This window comes from Mya arenaria, chromosome 15 (assembly GCF_026914265.1).
Source record: "Mya arenaria isolate MELC-2E11 chromosome 15, ASM2691426v1".
NCBI lineage: Eukaryota > Metazoa > Mollusca > Bivalvia > Myida > Myidae > Mya > Mya arenaria.
Window position 1 is genome coordinate 53,204,461 of NC_069136.1, and position 16,448 is coordinate 53,220,908.

A 16,448-nucleotide genomic window follows, 5' to 3' on the forward strand; every position below is an offset into this window, starting at 1 on the left:
GGTGCAGGCATTGTCGAGTAATCACTCGGACAACCTTTTACCATTCAAGGTCACTGTGACCTTGACCTTTGGCCAGATGACCCCCAAAAACAAAAGGGGTCATGTACTGGTCAGGCCCAATTCCAAGTCAAGTTTGAGGGCCATGGGTGCAGGCATTGTCAAGTTATCACACGGAAAACCTTTAACCATTCAAGGTGACTGTGACCTTGACCTTTGGCCCGATGACCCCCAAAAACAATAGGGGTCTTTTACTGTTCAGGCCCAACCTCCAATTCAATTATGAGGGCCATGGGTGCAGGCATTGTCGAATTATCACCCGGACAACCTTTTACCATTCAAGGTCACTGTGACCTTGACCTTTGGCCCAATGACCCCCAAAAACAATAGGGGTCATCTACTGGTCAGGCCCAACCTCCAATTCAATTATGAGGGCCATGGGTGCCGGCATTGTTGAGTTATCACTCGGACAACCTTTTACCATTCAAGGTCACTGTGAACTTGACCTTTGACCCGATGAGCCCAAAAACAATAGGGGTCAGCTACCGGTCAGGCCCAACCTCCAAGTCAAGTTTGAGGGCCATGGGTGCAGGCATTGTCAAGTTATCACTCGGACGACCTTTTACCATTCAAGGTAACTGTGACCTTGACCTTTGGCCTGATGACTCCCAAAAACAATAGGGGTCATCTACTGGTCAGGCCCAAACTCCATGTCAAGATTGAGGGCCATGGGTGTAGGCATTGTTGAGTTATCACTCGGACAAGCTTTAATATTATTTTACCATAAAAGGTCACTGTGACCTTGACCTTTGACCCGATGACCCCCAAAATCAATAGGGGTCATCTACTGGTCAGGCCCAACCTTCATGTGAAGTTTGATGACCAGACGTCCAGGAATTGTTGAGTTATCACTCGGACAAGCTTTGGTCTACCGACGGACCGACCGACCGACCGACATACCGACATGTCTGTGCAAAGCAATATACCCCTCTTCTTCGAAGGGGGGCATAACAATGATTAAAAAGTTCCCCAAGTTTATCAGGTTGCCACAGGAATATCAACAACAGCGACGAGAGACTTAACATCCCCGTGATGTGTCACAACGAAGGCGAAGGTAAGATACAAATTAACAGACCTAGCAAAGAGAGAACAGAACAAAGTTTATTTCTTATTAATCAGTTCACGCAATAAAGACAATCATATAAATCAAAGATGACCCTTGATCATTGATTAATTGAATACTCTGCATATACATGGTAATCGGTTATAAAATGAATGAAAGCCTGAAAAAAAAAAAAGATAAAGCATTTGATCATTTGATATGAAAATAGAATAAATATTGTTTCAGCTATATTCCTATAAGATGTCTTATGTAGATAAATCAACGTGATGGTGTAAGTACAGATGTTATTCACAAACATATTATAATCAACGAATTACATTTAAATATGCAATGCGTTGAAATTATACATTATGAAAAAAGTGCAATTTCAAATATGACAAGTAAGGGAACAACAATTAGTGTAACAGTTAAGCATTTCTACTTCTCAATTCAAAAGCCTTGTACACAAAGATAGATACGTTATGAAGTTTATGTTTATTTTCTGACTGTAAAAGTTCGTTAGCTTTTAACAAAGAGAGTCGTTGACGATGCTATCTATATATGTAATTATTTCTTATCTCAACATACATCCGGCATTCAAAAGAATTGAACTCGTCTTCAAGTACGTTGCATTGCATATAGGCCACAATCTATCATGCAGAGGAGTTCTATTCCATCTACCCACTTCTACATTCAATCTATGTGCGCTCAATCTTAATTTACTCAGTGCAAATCTATATTTTGGAATATTAACGCAGTTCAAATAGGGTTGGAAATTAAAATTGATCTTACTTTCAAGATTGTGTATAAAACTATATCTGACACGTTGTCTTAAGAGACATAAATAGCGGAATATCAATGGCACCCTGGTTTGGCCAAACATGATGAAATCCTAATTTTTAAGAATCTTCCTGATACTGATTGCCCAATTTGTAGTTCGGTGACGTGTTTCTTTATCTTCCAAGATTATTTTAATTCCACGTTAAGGTTTATGTGTGCTTGCGCATTTATTATTTTAAACCAAAACCGCACCATATTAATTATATAACAATAATTAATATAAAGTCTACCAGTCTCAACGTAAGCAAGTTATTTTGTGTTGTTGTTTTCACACAAAGCAAAGATTTAACGTAAAGAGTATGGATGCGTTCAATGGCCATCCTATTTGAGGTACCCCAGATTTCAGACCCATACAATAATATAGGTTGAATTAGTTTATCAAAGACCTTTAAATTATGACCAGGTGTAATATTTGTTAATTTATTAAAATATTTTTTTTCCAAACGGAAACTTGCTTTTCTTGCTTGTCCAGCGAGTGTTGTTGCTACTTGCAGAAAAGAACCACCTGTTGTAAATACTACGCCGAGATACGTAAAATTGCTGACTATAGTCTAAGATATTAGCTTCATAATAAAAACGTAAATTTGCAGGAATTATTCCACCTTTTCTGAAGATTAAAACTTTTGTTTTGTCAATGATGACCTTTAGTTTCCACCTGTCACAATACTCAGTGAGTAGATTTAAATTTGACTGTAATTCTTCACATGATTCCGCAAATATTACTATGTCGTCAGCGTACATTAGCAGGAATTTTTTCAACATATTTGTACCAATGCCATTAACGCCTTGTACTTACAAAACCTTTTCTAAATTATTGATATGCATTGAAAATAGAAATGGCGAGAGACATTCACCTTTCCGTACGCCTAAACAGCTTTCAAAAATATTACCAAGCTCACAGATGATTTCTTCAGAGATTTCCCTTTGAAAATGCTAACTCCGTCAACGCTTCCCTTTTAACGAATTGGAAATCCCTCTGTCCGTTTTAAAGGAAAATAACCAAACTGTAATATTTTATTAAATATTTTCATTAAATACGGTGATAAAACTTTCTTTCCATAAATAAATAACAAAAAATAAATCAGGTCCTGGAGTTTTTGCTAGGTTTAGCTTTAAGATGCCTTTATTAAGATCTTGTAAAGTAAATGGTTCATCCAGTTCAGAAAACATTGAGTTTAACTCACTATCTACCATGCTATTATAATATAAAAAATCTTCGTCTGCCTAAAAAAAAACGCGTCTTCTGGGTACCTTAAAATACACAGTTAACGAGTCAATGGATATATATATGGAATATTTTGTAGTAGCACACTCTTAAAGTAATTTCCAACATTTTTTTTGCATTTTTAGTTCTTGCTTTTAAGAGTTGTTTAGTATTCTGTTTTGACCTCTGATATTGTCGTAATTTATTCTTATAAACACTTCTAGCGTTGACCAATTTAACTCTTTTTTCATCATTATTACATTTTCTATATGAATTCAATTCACTATAAAAAGCCCCTTTTCTACCGAACAGACTTGATCATATAACGTTCTTTTTTCAAGTGAATATTTAGTGTTTCTTGCAGCTTGTTTCTGTAGTTTTTCACATAAGTATATTTAATGTTTGAGATTGACCAAATAAAGGCATACACATTTTTTCGAATTCTGACGAAAACATAATTAAATTGTTTTCAATTTCTTCATTTGAACTACAATTGTCAATATTAGTTTCTACATCATTTATACAATAACTGAAATAAGAAATGTTTAAACACTAAATTTATTTCTCCCTTTTATCATTATTCCAATTAAATTTGTGTGCCTGTTTATTATTATAATTATTATTGTTAGTATTATTATTATAATTTATTATAATTATAATTATTATTATTTTTATTAATATTATTCTTATTATTCTTATTATTATTCTTTTTGTTGTTGTTGTTTTTACAACGTCCTAAGAGCTAAAATTCGAATAAACAATGATCCGACATGATATTCGGCGAACTAATTTCAAATGTTGCAAGCTTTTGAAATAACATTTCATCAACGATGAAATAATCCACTGCACTAGATCCATTGCTTCCAGCAAAAGCTCTAGTCTTTGCATCTACACCAGCTCTTCCATTGGCCATTCTTAACACAGTTTGTTGGAGAAAATCAATTTATAAACGACCGTTTGAATTGGTAATGGTATCTTTGAAACATCGAGGTATAACAGCATCTATGGCATAATCGTCTGGTAGTATATTTTGCCAACTTAAACTAATATTTTTGTTCGTGACATAATCGGATAATTGTCCTACATGAGCATACACATCACCTAAAATCAGTACAATTGTCCTCACAATATTTTTGTCTTATGGTTATTATATTATCCATAATAATATCATTAGTGTTATTTTGCACAAAAGCTTGCCTCGTAGAATTAGAGGGCACTATGAAACAAGCATTTACTCTGATCCATAAATGCGTATCAGTGTGACTTGAAATGAACATATTATCTCATACAAGATAATCTCAAACATAAACAAGTATACCACCCGAATAGCGTCTAATACCTGTATTTTTCTCAGCTCTGTTCAAAACAAAATATTTGAAGTTAACATATTTAAAATCATGTTCGCTACCTCCACACGTTTCTGTAAAACAAATAATGTCATTCTTATTCAATATCGTGCTCAGTTCCTTTGTTTTTATTTTGTTTAATGTTTTTGTTATAAGCTCTTGAATATTTAAACTAGCAATGCGGATAATTTTACTTGAAATCGATAATTATTCTTTAAAATTAAGCATGAATTCTAGTCTAGTTTTTCAAACACATATTTGTTTACATATTTGTTGTGGTAAAATCATGTCACAATAATGTCACAACATAGTTGAACAGAATTGTGGTTTGGAAACTAAATGACTAAACAAATGATAACTATTATGGTTTGTCTAGTGTTTATGTTTGTATTTTGAATTTCGCTACAAATCGTGTTGTATCGATTTTTATTGTTTCGCGAGGTTACAGTATCGTCCCATCCCTATCAGTGAACTCCTGTTTCATTGGCCGTCTCAAGGCGGTCACCCAATAAGACCACTAACCAGCTTGTGACATTAATATTTTTATGATGTTACTTTTTCGAAATTGGTTGTTGTTCATGATGTCTTCATTTCTGGTCTTTTAAGTGTAAATGAACGTTTTATTGATGGCTTTAGAGCGAAGTGTGCCATATACTCTTGTTTCGATATAGGCGGTGACCCCGGTATTAATAAATACAAATATCTAATGACAATGTGGTCTTGCTTTGTTGTTTCTCTCGTTTAGTGTATGTAAGGACGTAGCATTGTGCCTCATTCAGTCCTCGTTTATAGGTGGCTTATGAGCACGATCAATCCCAAATCAATTACATAAGTATTTTCATTACTTTAATTATACTAATACGACCACTTTGTTGTTAGTAAACGTTTGCAAACGCACAAAGCATTTAATGTTATAGATTTTCAAACGACTAATTTATAATACATGAAACGTCACTATGTTTGTGTCTGTAAGGTCCGCAATGATCAATAATAAAACAGTAATGTTACAACATCTTAGGCCAGATAAGGGTTACGATAGATATGATCTTATAAATATCAGTATTCGAAACACAAAATGTCATGTTATCAGCCGAAATCATTTTTAATATTGGATATAATATGGTCACTCCCTAACCTCATACCAAGATTCTATTCTAAGACACGCTACTCGGGGGGGGGATGTTTCTCACAAAAAGTCTTATTAAAATTCAAAACAATTCCACTCGAACAAAAGAGCTAGTTCGCCCCTTAAATCACATGCCATTAAAAGGTTAAACAAAGGTTAAACTCTTAAACGACAGTTGTTTACTAACAAGAACTCTTTAAGATCATGAAATTCCGTGGGGTTAATGTTAAAAGGAACCAAAACCTTCTTAATTTCATTTTCGCTAGGTTTTCTTTTTGGTATTAACGCACTGAATTTTGTACCCTGTTTAATAATCATCCGGTTGAAACTGTGAGCCTGCCGACCAACCGTATAGTGTCTCCAATAAACCTCTTGGTTGAATGGGGGTTATTGTCTTGCTAGGCTACGCAACTTGATTACTCTTGTTACATATTAGGTGACATACAAAATAGAAATAGTTACCTGAAAAATATTTGTTGCTGCATAATATCTTTGGGTAGGCTGTTGAAGTGCATGGCTTCCAATACTTGATTACTCTTGTTACATATTAGGTGACATACAAAATAGAAATAGTTACCTGAAAAATATTTGTTGCTGCATAATATCTTTGGGTAGGCTGTTGAAGTGCATGGCTTCCAATAATAATCATATCCAGGTTTGTGCTTATAGTAGAACAGTAGGCAGTTTTGGTGAATATCTTGCGAATTATTGCTAGGCGGAACTGAAATAAAAATGTCGATGTATCAGCGACATACAAAATACACAATGCACAATCTTTTTTAAAATAAAATATCAAATTACATATTTGGAGAAGAGATATGTTTTAGTACGGCGTTTCATTGATGAATATCAAAACCCTATTTTATTTATGCCTTTCGAAGGAAAAAGATTCCTCTTCCAAAATCGGTAATCTTGCAAACTTTTCTGTGCTTATTTCCGATGAAGATTTGTTTAATGTAAGCATACACTGAACACAATTTCTAATTAGTCACACGAGTTAAAGACAATAACTCAAAAACTAGTCGATAGTTATCACGTCTAACACAATAACATAACATTTTATTTAATTCATTTGATAAGTGAATGATCTGTGCCAATTCATTTAATACCACTGTCAGTTTAGAAAGTCACAATTTATTTAATATTTCGTATGGCCCCCTTTGGCAGCAATCACTGCCCGACAGCGCGATCTCAGTGAGCGAATGTATTGTGGTTAATTCCCTGGAGATTCCCAGTCAATGCATGCACTGCCACCTGCTCAAGTTGTCCGAGATTGCCTGGTGTGGCCCTTGTCTTATGGCGCAAGTGAGCGTGTCCAAAAACATGCTCTATGGGATTCAAGTTCAGACTCCTTGCTGGCCATTGCATTACTCGGATGTTGTTATTTGTTTGCAAGTGCTGCGTTGTTCTTGCGGCTTGACACGGCGCATTGTCTTTGGCAAGTAACATACCTTGATTGGCGGCTATGTGTGGCAGGATAACAGGTCTAAGTAACTATGTCATTTTGGTACCTTAGCGCATTAAGATTACCGTATATATTCTGACCAAAGGCGTTTTGGTGTGCATTGACATGTGTGCAAATAACATAACGGAGCCACCACCGAATCGCTTCTTTTGAACTACACACTCCGTGTTTTTCCGTTCCCCTTGGCGATGGTAGACCCACACCCGACCGTCAGCTTGTTGCCCCTCTAGTCTCGTCTCGTCAACAAAAAGGACATTGGGCAAATCCGCTTGCGTGATTCGTAGGTGCCGTCGTGACAAGACCAACCGATCATGCCGATGCCTTTGGAGTAATGCGATACCTTTTCTTTGTCGTCTAGATCTGATACTGACCTCACGGAGGCGGTTACGAACTGTCTTCTGTGTAACATTTCTACCATATAAATCAAAGGTTTGCCTCGCTGTTGAGGTCGGTAACTCTAGATTTAGGATTCCACATGCGGTCAGTGACAATTCCGGTTTGCTGGAATTCGGACCAGAGGAGCTGAATTGTCCGAAATTGTCCGTTGAATGATTGGGCTACCTTAAATAGAGGTCAAACTTTGAGCATGTCATAAAATGAACACGACATTATGTTTCAAAATGAATTTGGTAAAGAAATGACGTCATGAAAAATGTGATAACATACCTGTCTTAGGGCTTGACCAACTGCAACTATTTCAACCGCTCTACCACGCTCTTCTATGGTAATTCTTGTCATTTTGTTATGTTTTTCAGTTAATAAAATGTGTATTGAACACGTGTAGATCATCATGTACGAAAACCAAGGATTGCACGAGAAAATTTCACGCGAAAGGTGCACACGGCTAATTTGTTACACTCGATTACATTTGACCAAATATTAAATATTTTATTAGTGCATACGATAGGTTTAGTATAATTCGTACATTTAATACCGGATTTAAAAAAAATAAAAAATTAAAACTATTTAAATTTATATCTTTTGAGGCTGACTAATTAGAAATTGTGTTCAGTGTACATTTTAAAATCATATATTAACATTAAGGTCGTTTGTATATTTTCACCTAGAGGTAAACATAATAAATCAATGTTATAGTACCGTTTTCTACAGTGTAATATGAAAATATGTCGGTGTCGGCTGTGCCACCACATGGATATTGATCAGCTTCTTCACATTTTCGTCCGCATGTTTGTTTCCGCTTATTGTCATTACTTGTGCATTTACATCGCAAGCCCTGAAAGAGTATTTACACTTCATGACCTAGTTCTGAGCTACATTGACCATGTGGAAAATGTCATATATGTAATGGCCAATCAGTTAGCTAAAATAACAAGACCTAAGCGTCTAAAGAAGCCATCCATTTTCTATATATAATTATATACTTGTTGAAGACAAACATTTGAATATATTTTTTTACATAGTTTAATAACAAGCAAATCATATGTGTAATTTAAGATTTAAAGATAATATATAACAAATATATGTTAGGAGAAGAAAAATAAGATCATGTTGATAAAATAAAAAACCGTCATTTCGGAGCGTGTGTGAATTGCCAACATTTTATGATTCTCTATTTATTTAAAAACTTATTCCGCGAAAACTCCGGTTTCTTAAAACGTCTGCAAAGGGGTTTGCTTGGCATTGCAATGAAATGCCTTGCAACAAGCTAATACAATATCTCTGCTTCTACATTACATGAACCATTTTTTGACAAACATACAAAGCATTGGTTTCCTATGTTATTAGGTAATGCAATTTTAGCCACATTTGTCAATAATATTTTTATTAATATGTTTGGACAGCATTTCTTCCTAGGTACCACTCTGACCATTTACAACTTTGTTTTGAGAAACTTTATATAAATCATGAAATCACATTGGAGGTTGTCAGTGCAAACATTCTTTTCGTATGGCTGGTCATATATTTATATTTAAATAGCAAACCAGAAATGTTAACGTAATCTTCAGGGACATACCTTAATATGTGACCAATTTACAGTTAAGAGGCACAGGATTTAAGGCTCAACAAGCCGCAAAAAACATTACAAGGCAATCAATTTTTCATAATATAAAAACTTTGTGGTACTGAAATTCAAATTGTTGTAGTTGAAAAATTAGCATTGCATAAATTGTATTGTTTGTTGCGTTAGTCCTCTAATTACAGTACATATCAAACTTCTTAAACGCAGAATTTGTTATCCAGTCATCGGTTTGAATATGTGTTCACTCGTCCCGGAACCACTCACCGTTGTTGATTTTCGTATACCGAATGTATGGCATCCTGTTGTACGTCTACATTCGCCAAGAGTTGAAACAGAATATTGGGCTCCAGTGTTCGATTTCTCACATCCTAAAAACAGAAGCATTTGCTGATGGAAGTTATTAACGGACAAATTAAACCAACCGTAGTGAATAATACTTTTAAGTAAAACTGAGAGTAAGCAGTTTTCTAACCCAAACTACAGCGAAACAAAGAACTTAAAGCCGACAGGCAATTTTTTATTTAATTGCGTACATTTCATCTTCATAATGCCCAAACAGTTTCGAAAAATCGATTGAGATAGAAACAGACAGTTCTGTCATTATATGCCTTGTTTAATTGGAAAAAATACGTTGTGCCTAGGAAAGTGCTGTCAGCCAAGCTAGATTGCTCGAATGTGCGTCGGCCAATTTTTATTAGAAAGAGTTTGCAACAAAAGTATTGCCTGTACCGTTTGAGATTTAATGTATGTTCCAGGAAATGTGCTCATTTCCAGTCTAAGTATATTGCTGTTTAGTATTGATAAACGTTTAGACAAATGTGAGGTAATGAGCGTATAAACTCGTTTACACCTCAGTGATCTCGTGTTTCAGCGACCGTTCAAATGCGGTAATTCAAATATTTAAAATGTATCAAATATATTAATGTTATTTCATTGTTCTTTAACACGTTTCAAAAACAATTCTGTCTTGTTAATAAATATGTTTTTATTAAATCGGACTCCTCTTTTGTTATACATTTATGCATATTTACATAAATACATTAACTTACCAACATAAGCATAACTTATCCATGTTTTGGCATATCCAATCCATAATCCATTATCTTGATATTCTGCATTTGTAAGAAATTCCAAACCGTTTTCAACAATGCATGAGCCATCACCTCTGCAGGTTACATTTGGTTGTGCCAAGGTGCATGTAGACTGGTTCCATTTCGTCTCATGTTGTGAAATAAAAACTTCCTGACCTAAAAAATCCATAAGATTAGGCAAATGTTTATCTATATTTCATATAAAAAGTAACTGATATATTTCAAATAATTTTTAATAGCAAAACAAGTTTGTGCATTCAACCACGAAGGTATGTTTGTAGGAACATTTAACCACGAGAGTAGGTTTATAGGAATTGACAGTTTGTACACTTTTTAATAGCACAATTTAAACAAATTGAAGAACAACTACCTTTCCAATATACTAATGTTATAATTTAAGAAAAGCCTGTCTTTCACTGTAGTTTCATTGCATTATTGATTAGCAGTTGTCGATCGATAGAGAAAACAAATGTATTCATTTCGTTGTAGTCTCTTATAAAATGTAGTTTTACTTTAACATGTTGAAAACTATATCACTAAAGAATGTCTATGACGTCATGCATTATATAATACAGTGAAAACTATAGGGACGCGCCAAGTCGTCGAAGATTAAAAAAAACGCAATAGGTTAAAATGGCCCTATATCGCTCACCAGATTAAAATGGCAAGTCAGTGGTTATAAAGGATGATCAACTACATGAGGCTTCATACCAATTACAAGAAATCTTAGCTTTGTGGTTTAAGAGGAGAAGATTTTAAAGTATATAGAAAACCTAAGACAAACGGGGCATGGCCAGCTATGACCCCATGGACATAACTAGAACTAGTTTGTAAAAGGCCACTACGTAAGACTGCATACCAAATATGACAGGTCTGGGCCATGCGATTTCAGAGAAAAAAATTCACAACTTTACTATATAAGTACAATGAAATCCTTGGACCTCAGAGGCTCCATAACAAATAGCCCTGGGCCATGCGGTCTCAGAAAAAAAAATATTTTTAAAGTTGGAAAATGTTAATCACGGACAAATGACGCCGAGCTCTCAATAGCTCACATGAGCATGAAAAGGCACAATTTAAATGTTTTGAAAGGTTTAAATATTATATTTTATTATTTGTCATCTGCTAGAGAATGTCTTTACCAAAAATATATAATAAATAGTATGGATATTTTACGTATAATCAACGCGACCAAACGTTGTTGAACAAGTTAAAGTTTAAAGAATGTGCAATAAAGCATGGCACGAGGTTATTATACTAGAAAATGCTAAAATCTTCTCGATCTTCCAATCTCATCCAAAGTTAACCATCTTTAATGGGAAGTTTCCTACCGAATGTGAAGATTTCTCGATAAATCTTCCCGATTATGTTTATCATGATTGACAACTATAAACTTAATCTTATGAAACAGTGAAACTTATTTCATTTTTAGCACTATGTTGATCTAGCCATTTCTTATTCAAACCAGACTGCATTTTTTATTTGAGTAATTACGATACCTTTTAACTTATTCCGTTGAAACTTTACAACATCACTTTTCTATCAATATAATCATTTTGACAAACATTTTATATTTCCAGGACTGATTCATTCATCGTATGATACATGATGATTTTACAAAGGTTTAAAAAACAACATACTAAATAGTTTTCATTTATGAATTAATTCTTGTCTTTTGTAAACATTTTACAACATGGCTTTTTTAATGATGTTGTTTTGTATGCTTTCATATCTTAATAATAAAAGTTAATGACCGTCGACCTATGAGCTTTATATATTAAGAATGAGTTTTTATTTAGAAGTCATAATAATAAAACGACATTCATGCAAAAATCATTAATTTATGTTTATGCTTTGAATATTTTCAATATATAAATGAATATATCTATTCAAACTGATATTTCAGTTGAAGAGTTCTTATATTGAAATAGCACAGTACCTTTGCAAATCTCTCCAAAACAATACAAAATTGACACAATTACAAAATTCAATGAATTCATTTTGTTTTCCTTCATATCACTTGTAACTTAATTCAGGGAGATGGAAAGCTGGTTTCGCGATTTCAGATATAAACTAGCATACTTTGTTGTTGTAAACATCCGTGTTTGTAAGCACGTTTAATATTGGAGTAGTCACGTAATATACATTAATAAGACCTCGAGGATTTTAAGCGAGACTTTTATCTGTTTATCTTTTAAGTGTCACATAAAGTGTTTTGCATCATATTTGGATACTTTACTGCATGTTAATGCATGATACAACAGTATATTGGTAGCAATTTAGGGCTTTCAACACTGCAAAAGTAATTTTGAAGTTTCAAAATTTCGTTTTGATATCTAGTTTTGATATTTAATATTCAGCTAGCAACATACATATATCCTTTGAAACATGCACTAAGGTGTTGGGCAACTTTCACATTTTTTTCGGAAATGTTTCTTACGAAATATCTTTTTTATGTACATATATATATATATATATATATATATATATATATATATATATATATATATATATATATATATATATATATATATATATATATATATATATATATATATATATATATACAAGACTACCCGATCAGCAATGCCTTGTACTTAACCGTAACAAACGTTCTGCTCAGACAAACATTGATATTTTAATTGCCAGTCTCGTTATTATTTTATTATGGAATGGCCGTCGTGTGAATGTTTCCCAGCATTGTCTTAATAAGATGAAATAAAACAGGCAAAATTGGTGTAAAACATCAAAGACTGATCATGGTCACCATCGAGGGGCAAAATATTTTTTAATTTTTATTTTTCTCTACATTTTCTCCTGATGATTTTGTCCTCATTCGCGGATTTTGAATAAATAATACTTAACACGCAGATTTCCAGCTGCAATAATCCGATATGCTGCAAATCCAATAAATATAGCTTTTGAGTATTCCCATTAATCAGCAAAAATAAGGCGAGCATTGTCATCCGCTAGCATAGCTCTTTTGTTGTTCAAATATCTTTTCTGTAATAACATTTGTTTTATTCCATAGCTCTTATTTAACTTATCTTTTTTGTCTGTAAAATCACATGTATTTGCAATTACGACTTTGCACATTGAATTAAATATGGCTAATAAACAAGCCGATATAGTCAAGTATGGTTCGTATGTGCATGTATCAGGAGCCGAATGCAATTGTACCGTATACGCATGGTTTGGTTTAAGTATTTGTTTCATTTTATGATATATGCATTTTGAGCAATTTATAAACTAATCAAAGTGTTATAAGTACCTTTTGTATGTATTTAAAGAAGGTGATATATGTTGATACAATCACTTAAATGCATCATCATATTTCTTATCATTAACTAATACTTTGCCAAACAAACCATGTCACCCAAGTCACCTAACAATGGAACTAGACTATAAAACAATAAAGCACTAATTTAATTATAATGTGAAAACATTTATTGCAAATCTAAAGAAAGGACGTGCAATATAATGATTTTTTTGGAAAATTGAAAAACAAATAGCAGAAAATACGCAATCGTCTTTATACGACCGGAAGAAAAATGCAGTTCTTAACAACGCAATCAACTATGCTTCGTATTTTCAGTTGATGGCAGCGTCGTATTTGAGCTTTTGGCCATTTTTTCTGAAACATTAAAAATTACTTCTAGATATTGGAAAATCAGACAAAGTTTGATCAACATTAAGGACACCCAGCGTTTATGTTGTTTGCACTGTTGAAAACAAAAAGGAAATATAAATATTTTGAAAGTTAGAATGAAGGAATGTGGATGAAATAAAAATTAAATGATGCAGAATTAAAAACTAGTATATTGGTTCAATGTCTTTCGCGACATAGAACCAACATTAACTTTTTCCTGGGATAGAAAACATTTAAGAAATAATCAATGATCGGATTATTGATGTTAGTAAACTAAGCTTAGTTACAACATCTTGGTTACGAAATGTCTGTCTAACACACATAAGGGAAGTCAAAAGCATAGAGGAAAATAATTAAAAAATATTCAAGTCAGTTAAATGTCCTTAGAATTGAATTGTGGATGCAGGGGTTACAGACAACGCCAAACTGATTGTAGACAACTCATGTATTAAACCTTGAATTAATCTGCAGGGCGTAAAAAATAACAATTGTGAAAAAGAATAAAAATGAGGAATTAAATTACTTCCTAGTGTTAGTAATTCTTAACTGTAGCTGAAGTCTGAGGTATGATATAACAGAAGACAATACCGAAGCTAATAACGGGGTCGGGTCGAGAAAATGATACCACGCTGGGAAAGGGATAGAGGGACAATTACGTGAAAGGAGTGAAAGTGGGTAGGGAAGGAAAGGAAATACACAGAAAGTGCCTGATGATACGAGAGTAGACGATGGTTGACGACGAGACTGGATCTGTTATAATCAGTTAGTGAGTGCATGGTATATGTGTTTACATTAACACAGTTGACGGCTAGCCACACTGGAATGCCTTTTTCGTCCTTTTATACAGCACTATAAAGATTAAAACGTGCACCAAACATCTTACACTGTTGGTATATCACCGCACGTTTAGATTGGATTTACATATTTAGATACATAACATTAAACATGTTAAAATAAAATATCTGTGTAATTGTCGCGCGTTTAGACTGGCTAGACAGTTCATTAACTAGAATGCAATTAAACGTATCGCTTTGAATCGGGTCATTGTTATACTTGTGTTTTAATACCCAGATCTCAATCAGAGAATATATATTGACTTCAGGCTCGTATACAGACTCTCAAATATTGAATAAAAAATCTGGTGTTTTGATGTTTTAGTATTTTTGTTTAATACAAATTAGACAGGAGATGTTTATGTCACCTTGCTAGTTTGATATACATATAATGTTTTCCGGCGCTTAGAGCCGTCATACCAATTCCGTTCTCTAATCGAGTCATTTCTGAACGATATTAACAAAACTAGGATACATTATTGTAGCTCGAAAGAACTCTTTAAACAGTCATATCTTAATATTTACTCTAGTCAATGGCCCTTGACTCATTTCACACCGAAATATGCTTAACTCAGACATTTTATATTCAATATCTGCCTTATCTTGAAACAACATTTAGGAGCGAATATCTCGATCAAGGAAAATAATCAGCACAACCAGACCGCACTACTTACTCCGGCGTTACGACCCTTGTATTATCCGCATTGGACTTAATTGACAATGTACGCCTAGGAGTCGAGTGATTGGTTAAGCTATTCCTATTAAGAAAAGGGCAACCTAAGCCTGCAGCGTGTTTTATTTGAGCAAGTGTAGTCTCGTTACTTTTGTAGTACTAGTGTATGTGTTCCCCATTGAATAATACTTCGTTGTTATTGAATTATTTCCAGAAAACTTATTCCGAAATTTCATAAGTAAGGATATTATAAAGCTTTCGTTCGAACTGGAGATACGATGAAATAACTATGACCATTTATATGGCAGTCTTCACCTGCTGACGGTAAAGGTTTATAAATATATAAAGAGAACGTGCTTATGTGCAAGAATGCTTGATATTTCGTTACTGGTATTGAGTCGGGAAAAATATCGAAGATCGGTTTGATTTTATCCGGGCGATTAGAAGTGCTATATTGGCATCTTACATGTGATTTAAATACATTATCGAACAGATGGCTTTGCCAAAATTTATTTCACCAAATAGTATCTTGGAGCGTTTTAAACGTAGCTTCATTAGGGTGTTTGAGATGTATTGGCAAAACAGTGACATATACATCAAATTTGAAATGCAAGCAGTCTGCTGTTCCAAATTGAACAAAGCAAACGGTCAGCCGGAACCAAACTTCAATTTAGATTGCTTTAAAACAAGGCACTGGAACTCTGAGAATACGCAAGGTCCCCTTTAAATGCGACTGTGTTTAACCTACCAGTGACCTTTCCAAACAATTGTTTCAGTCGATTCTCAGATCTGTTTATATATGAGATAATAAAAAATACCATTAACTTTATTTGCTATTCTCAACTTTACTACATCATTGTATATATTTATGATTTACTAATAATACCGTGTTGATAATACCGTGTTGAGTAAATATCTAATGCATTCAAATTGTATAATCTAATGCCAGTAATACATGTATCTTGGTATTTATATTTTTATAATTGAACTCATTTATTCTATTACCCTGCCTCATTTAAACTTAAAATATGTGTAATACCTTTGATGTGTTTAGTATACTTACAAACTTGCTTATACTCCACCTTTTAAGTTTAAACAAACAGCTAGACTTTTGTTTTTCTAAATATTTAGTAAAAGTGTT

General features: G+C 33.7%; 1 protein-coding gene across 2 annotated transcripts in view; it reads right to left on the reverse strand.

Moving 5' to 3' along the window:
• The window catches only part of LOC128219027 (uncharacterized), a 29,348-nt gene extending 16,200 nt beyond the window's left edge, over window positions 1-13,148 (reverse strand). The window contains exons 1-5 of one of the 2 annotated variants that reach the window (XM_052926838.1): window positions 13,018-13,148; window positions 10,111-10,308; window positions 9,326-9,429; window positions 8,179-8,314; window positions 6,193-6,336 (exon numbers count right to left, since the gene is read on the reverse strand). In XM_052926838.1, coding sequence (XP_052782798.1) covers window positions 6,193-6,336; window positions 8,179-8,314; window positions 9,326-9,429; window positions 10,111-10,308; window positions 13,018-13,087 — 652 coding nt within the window. In that variant the 5' untranslated portion in view covers window positions 13,088-13,148. Of the gene's footprint in view, window positions 1-6,192; window positions 6,337-8,178; window positions 8,315-9,325; window positions 9,430-10,110; window positions 10,309-12,091; window positions 12,238-13,017 lie in introns of those variants that run through there. The other variant, XM_052926837.1, reaches the window with a different exon arrangement.
• Window positions 13,149-16,448: the final 3,300 nt, after the last annotated feature.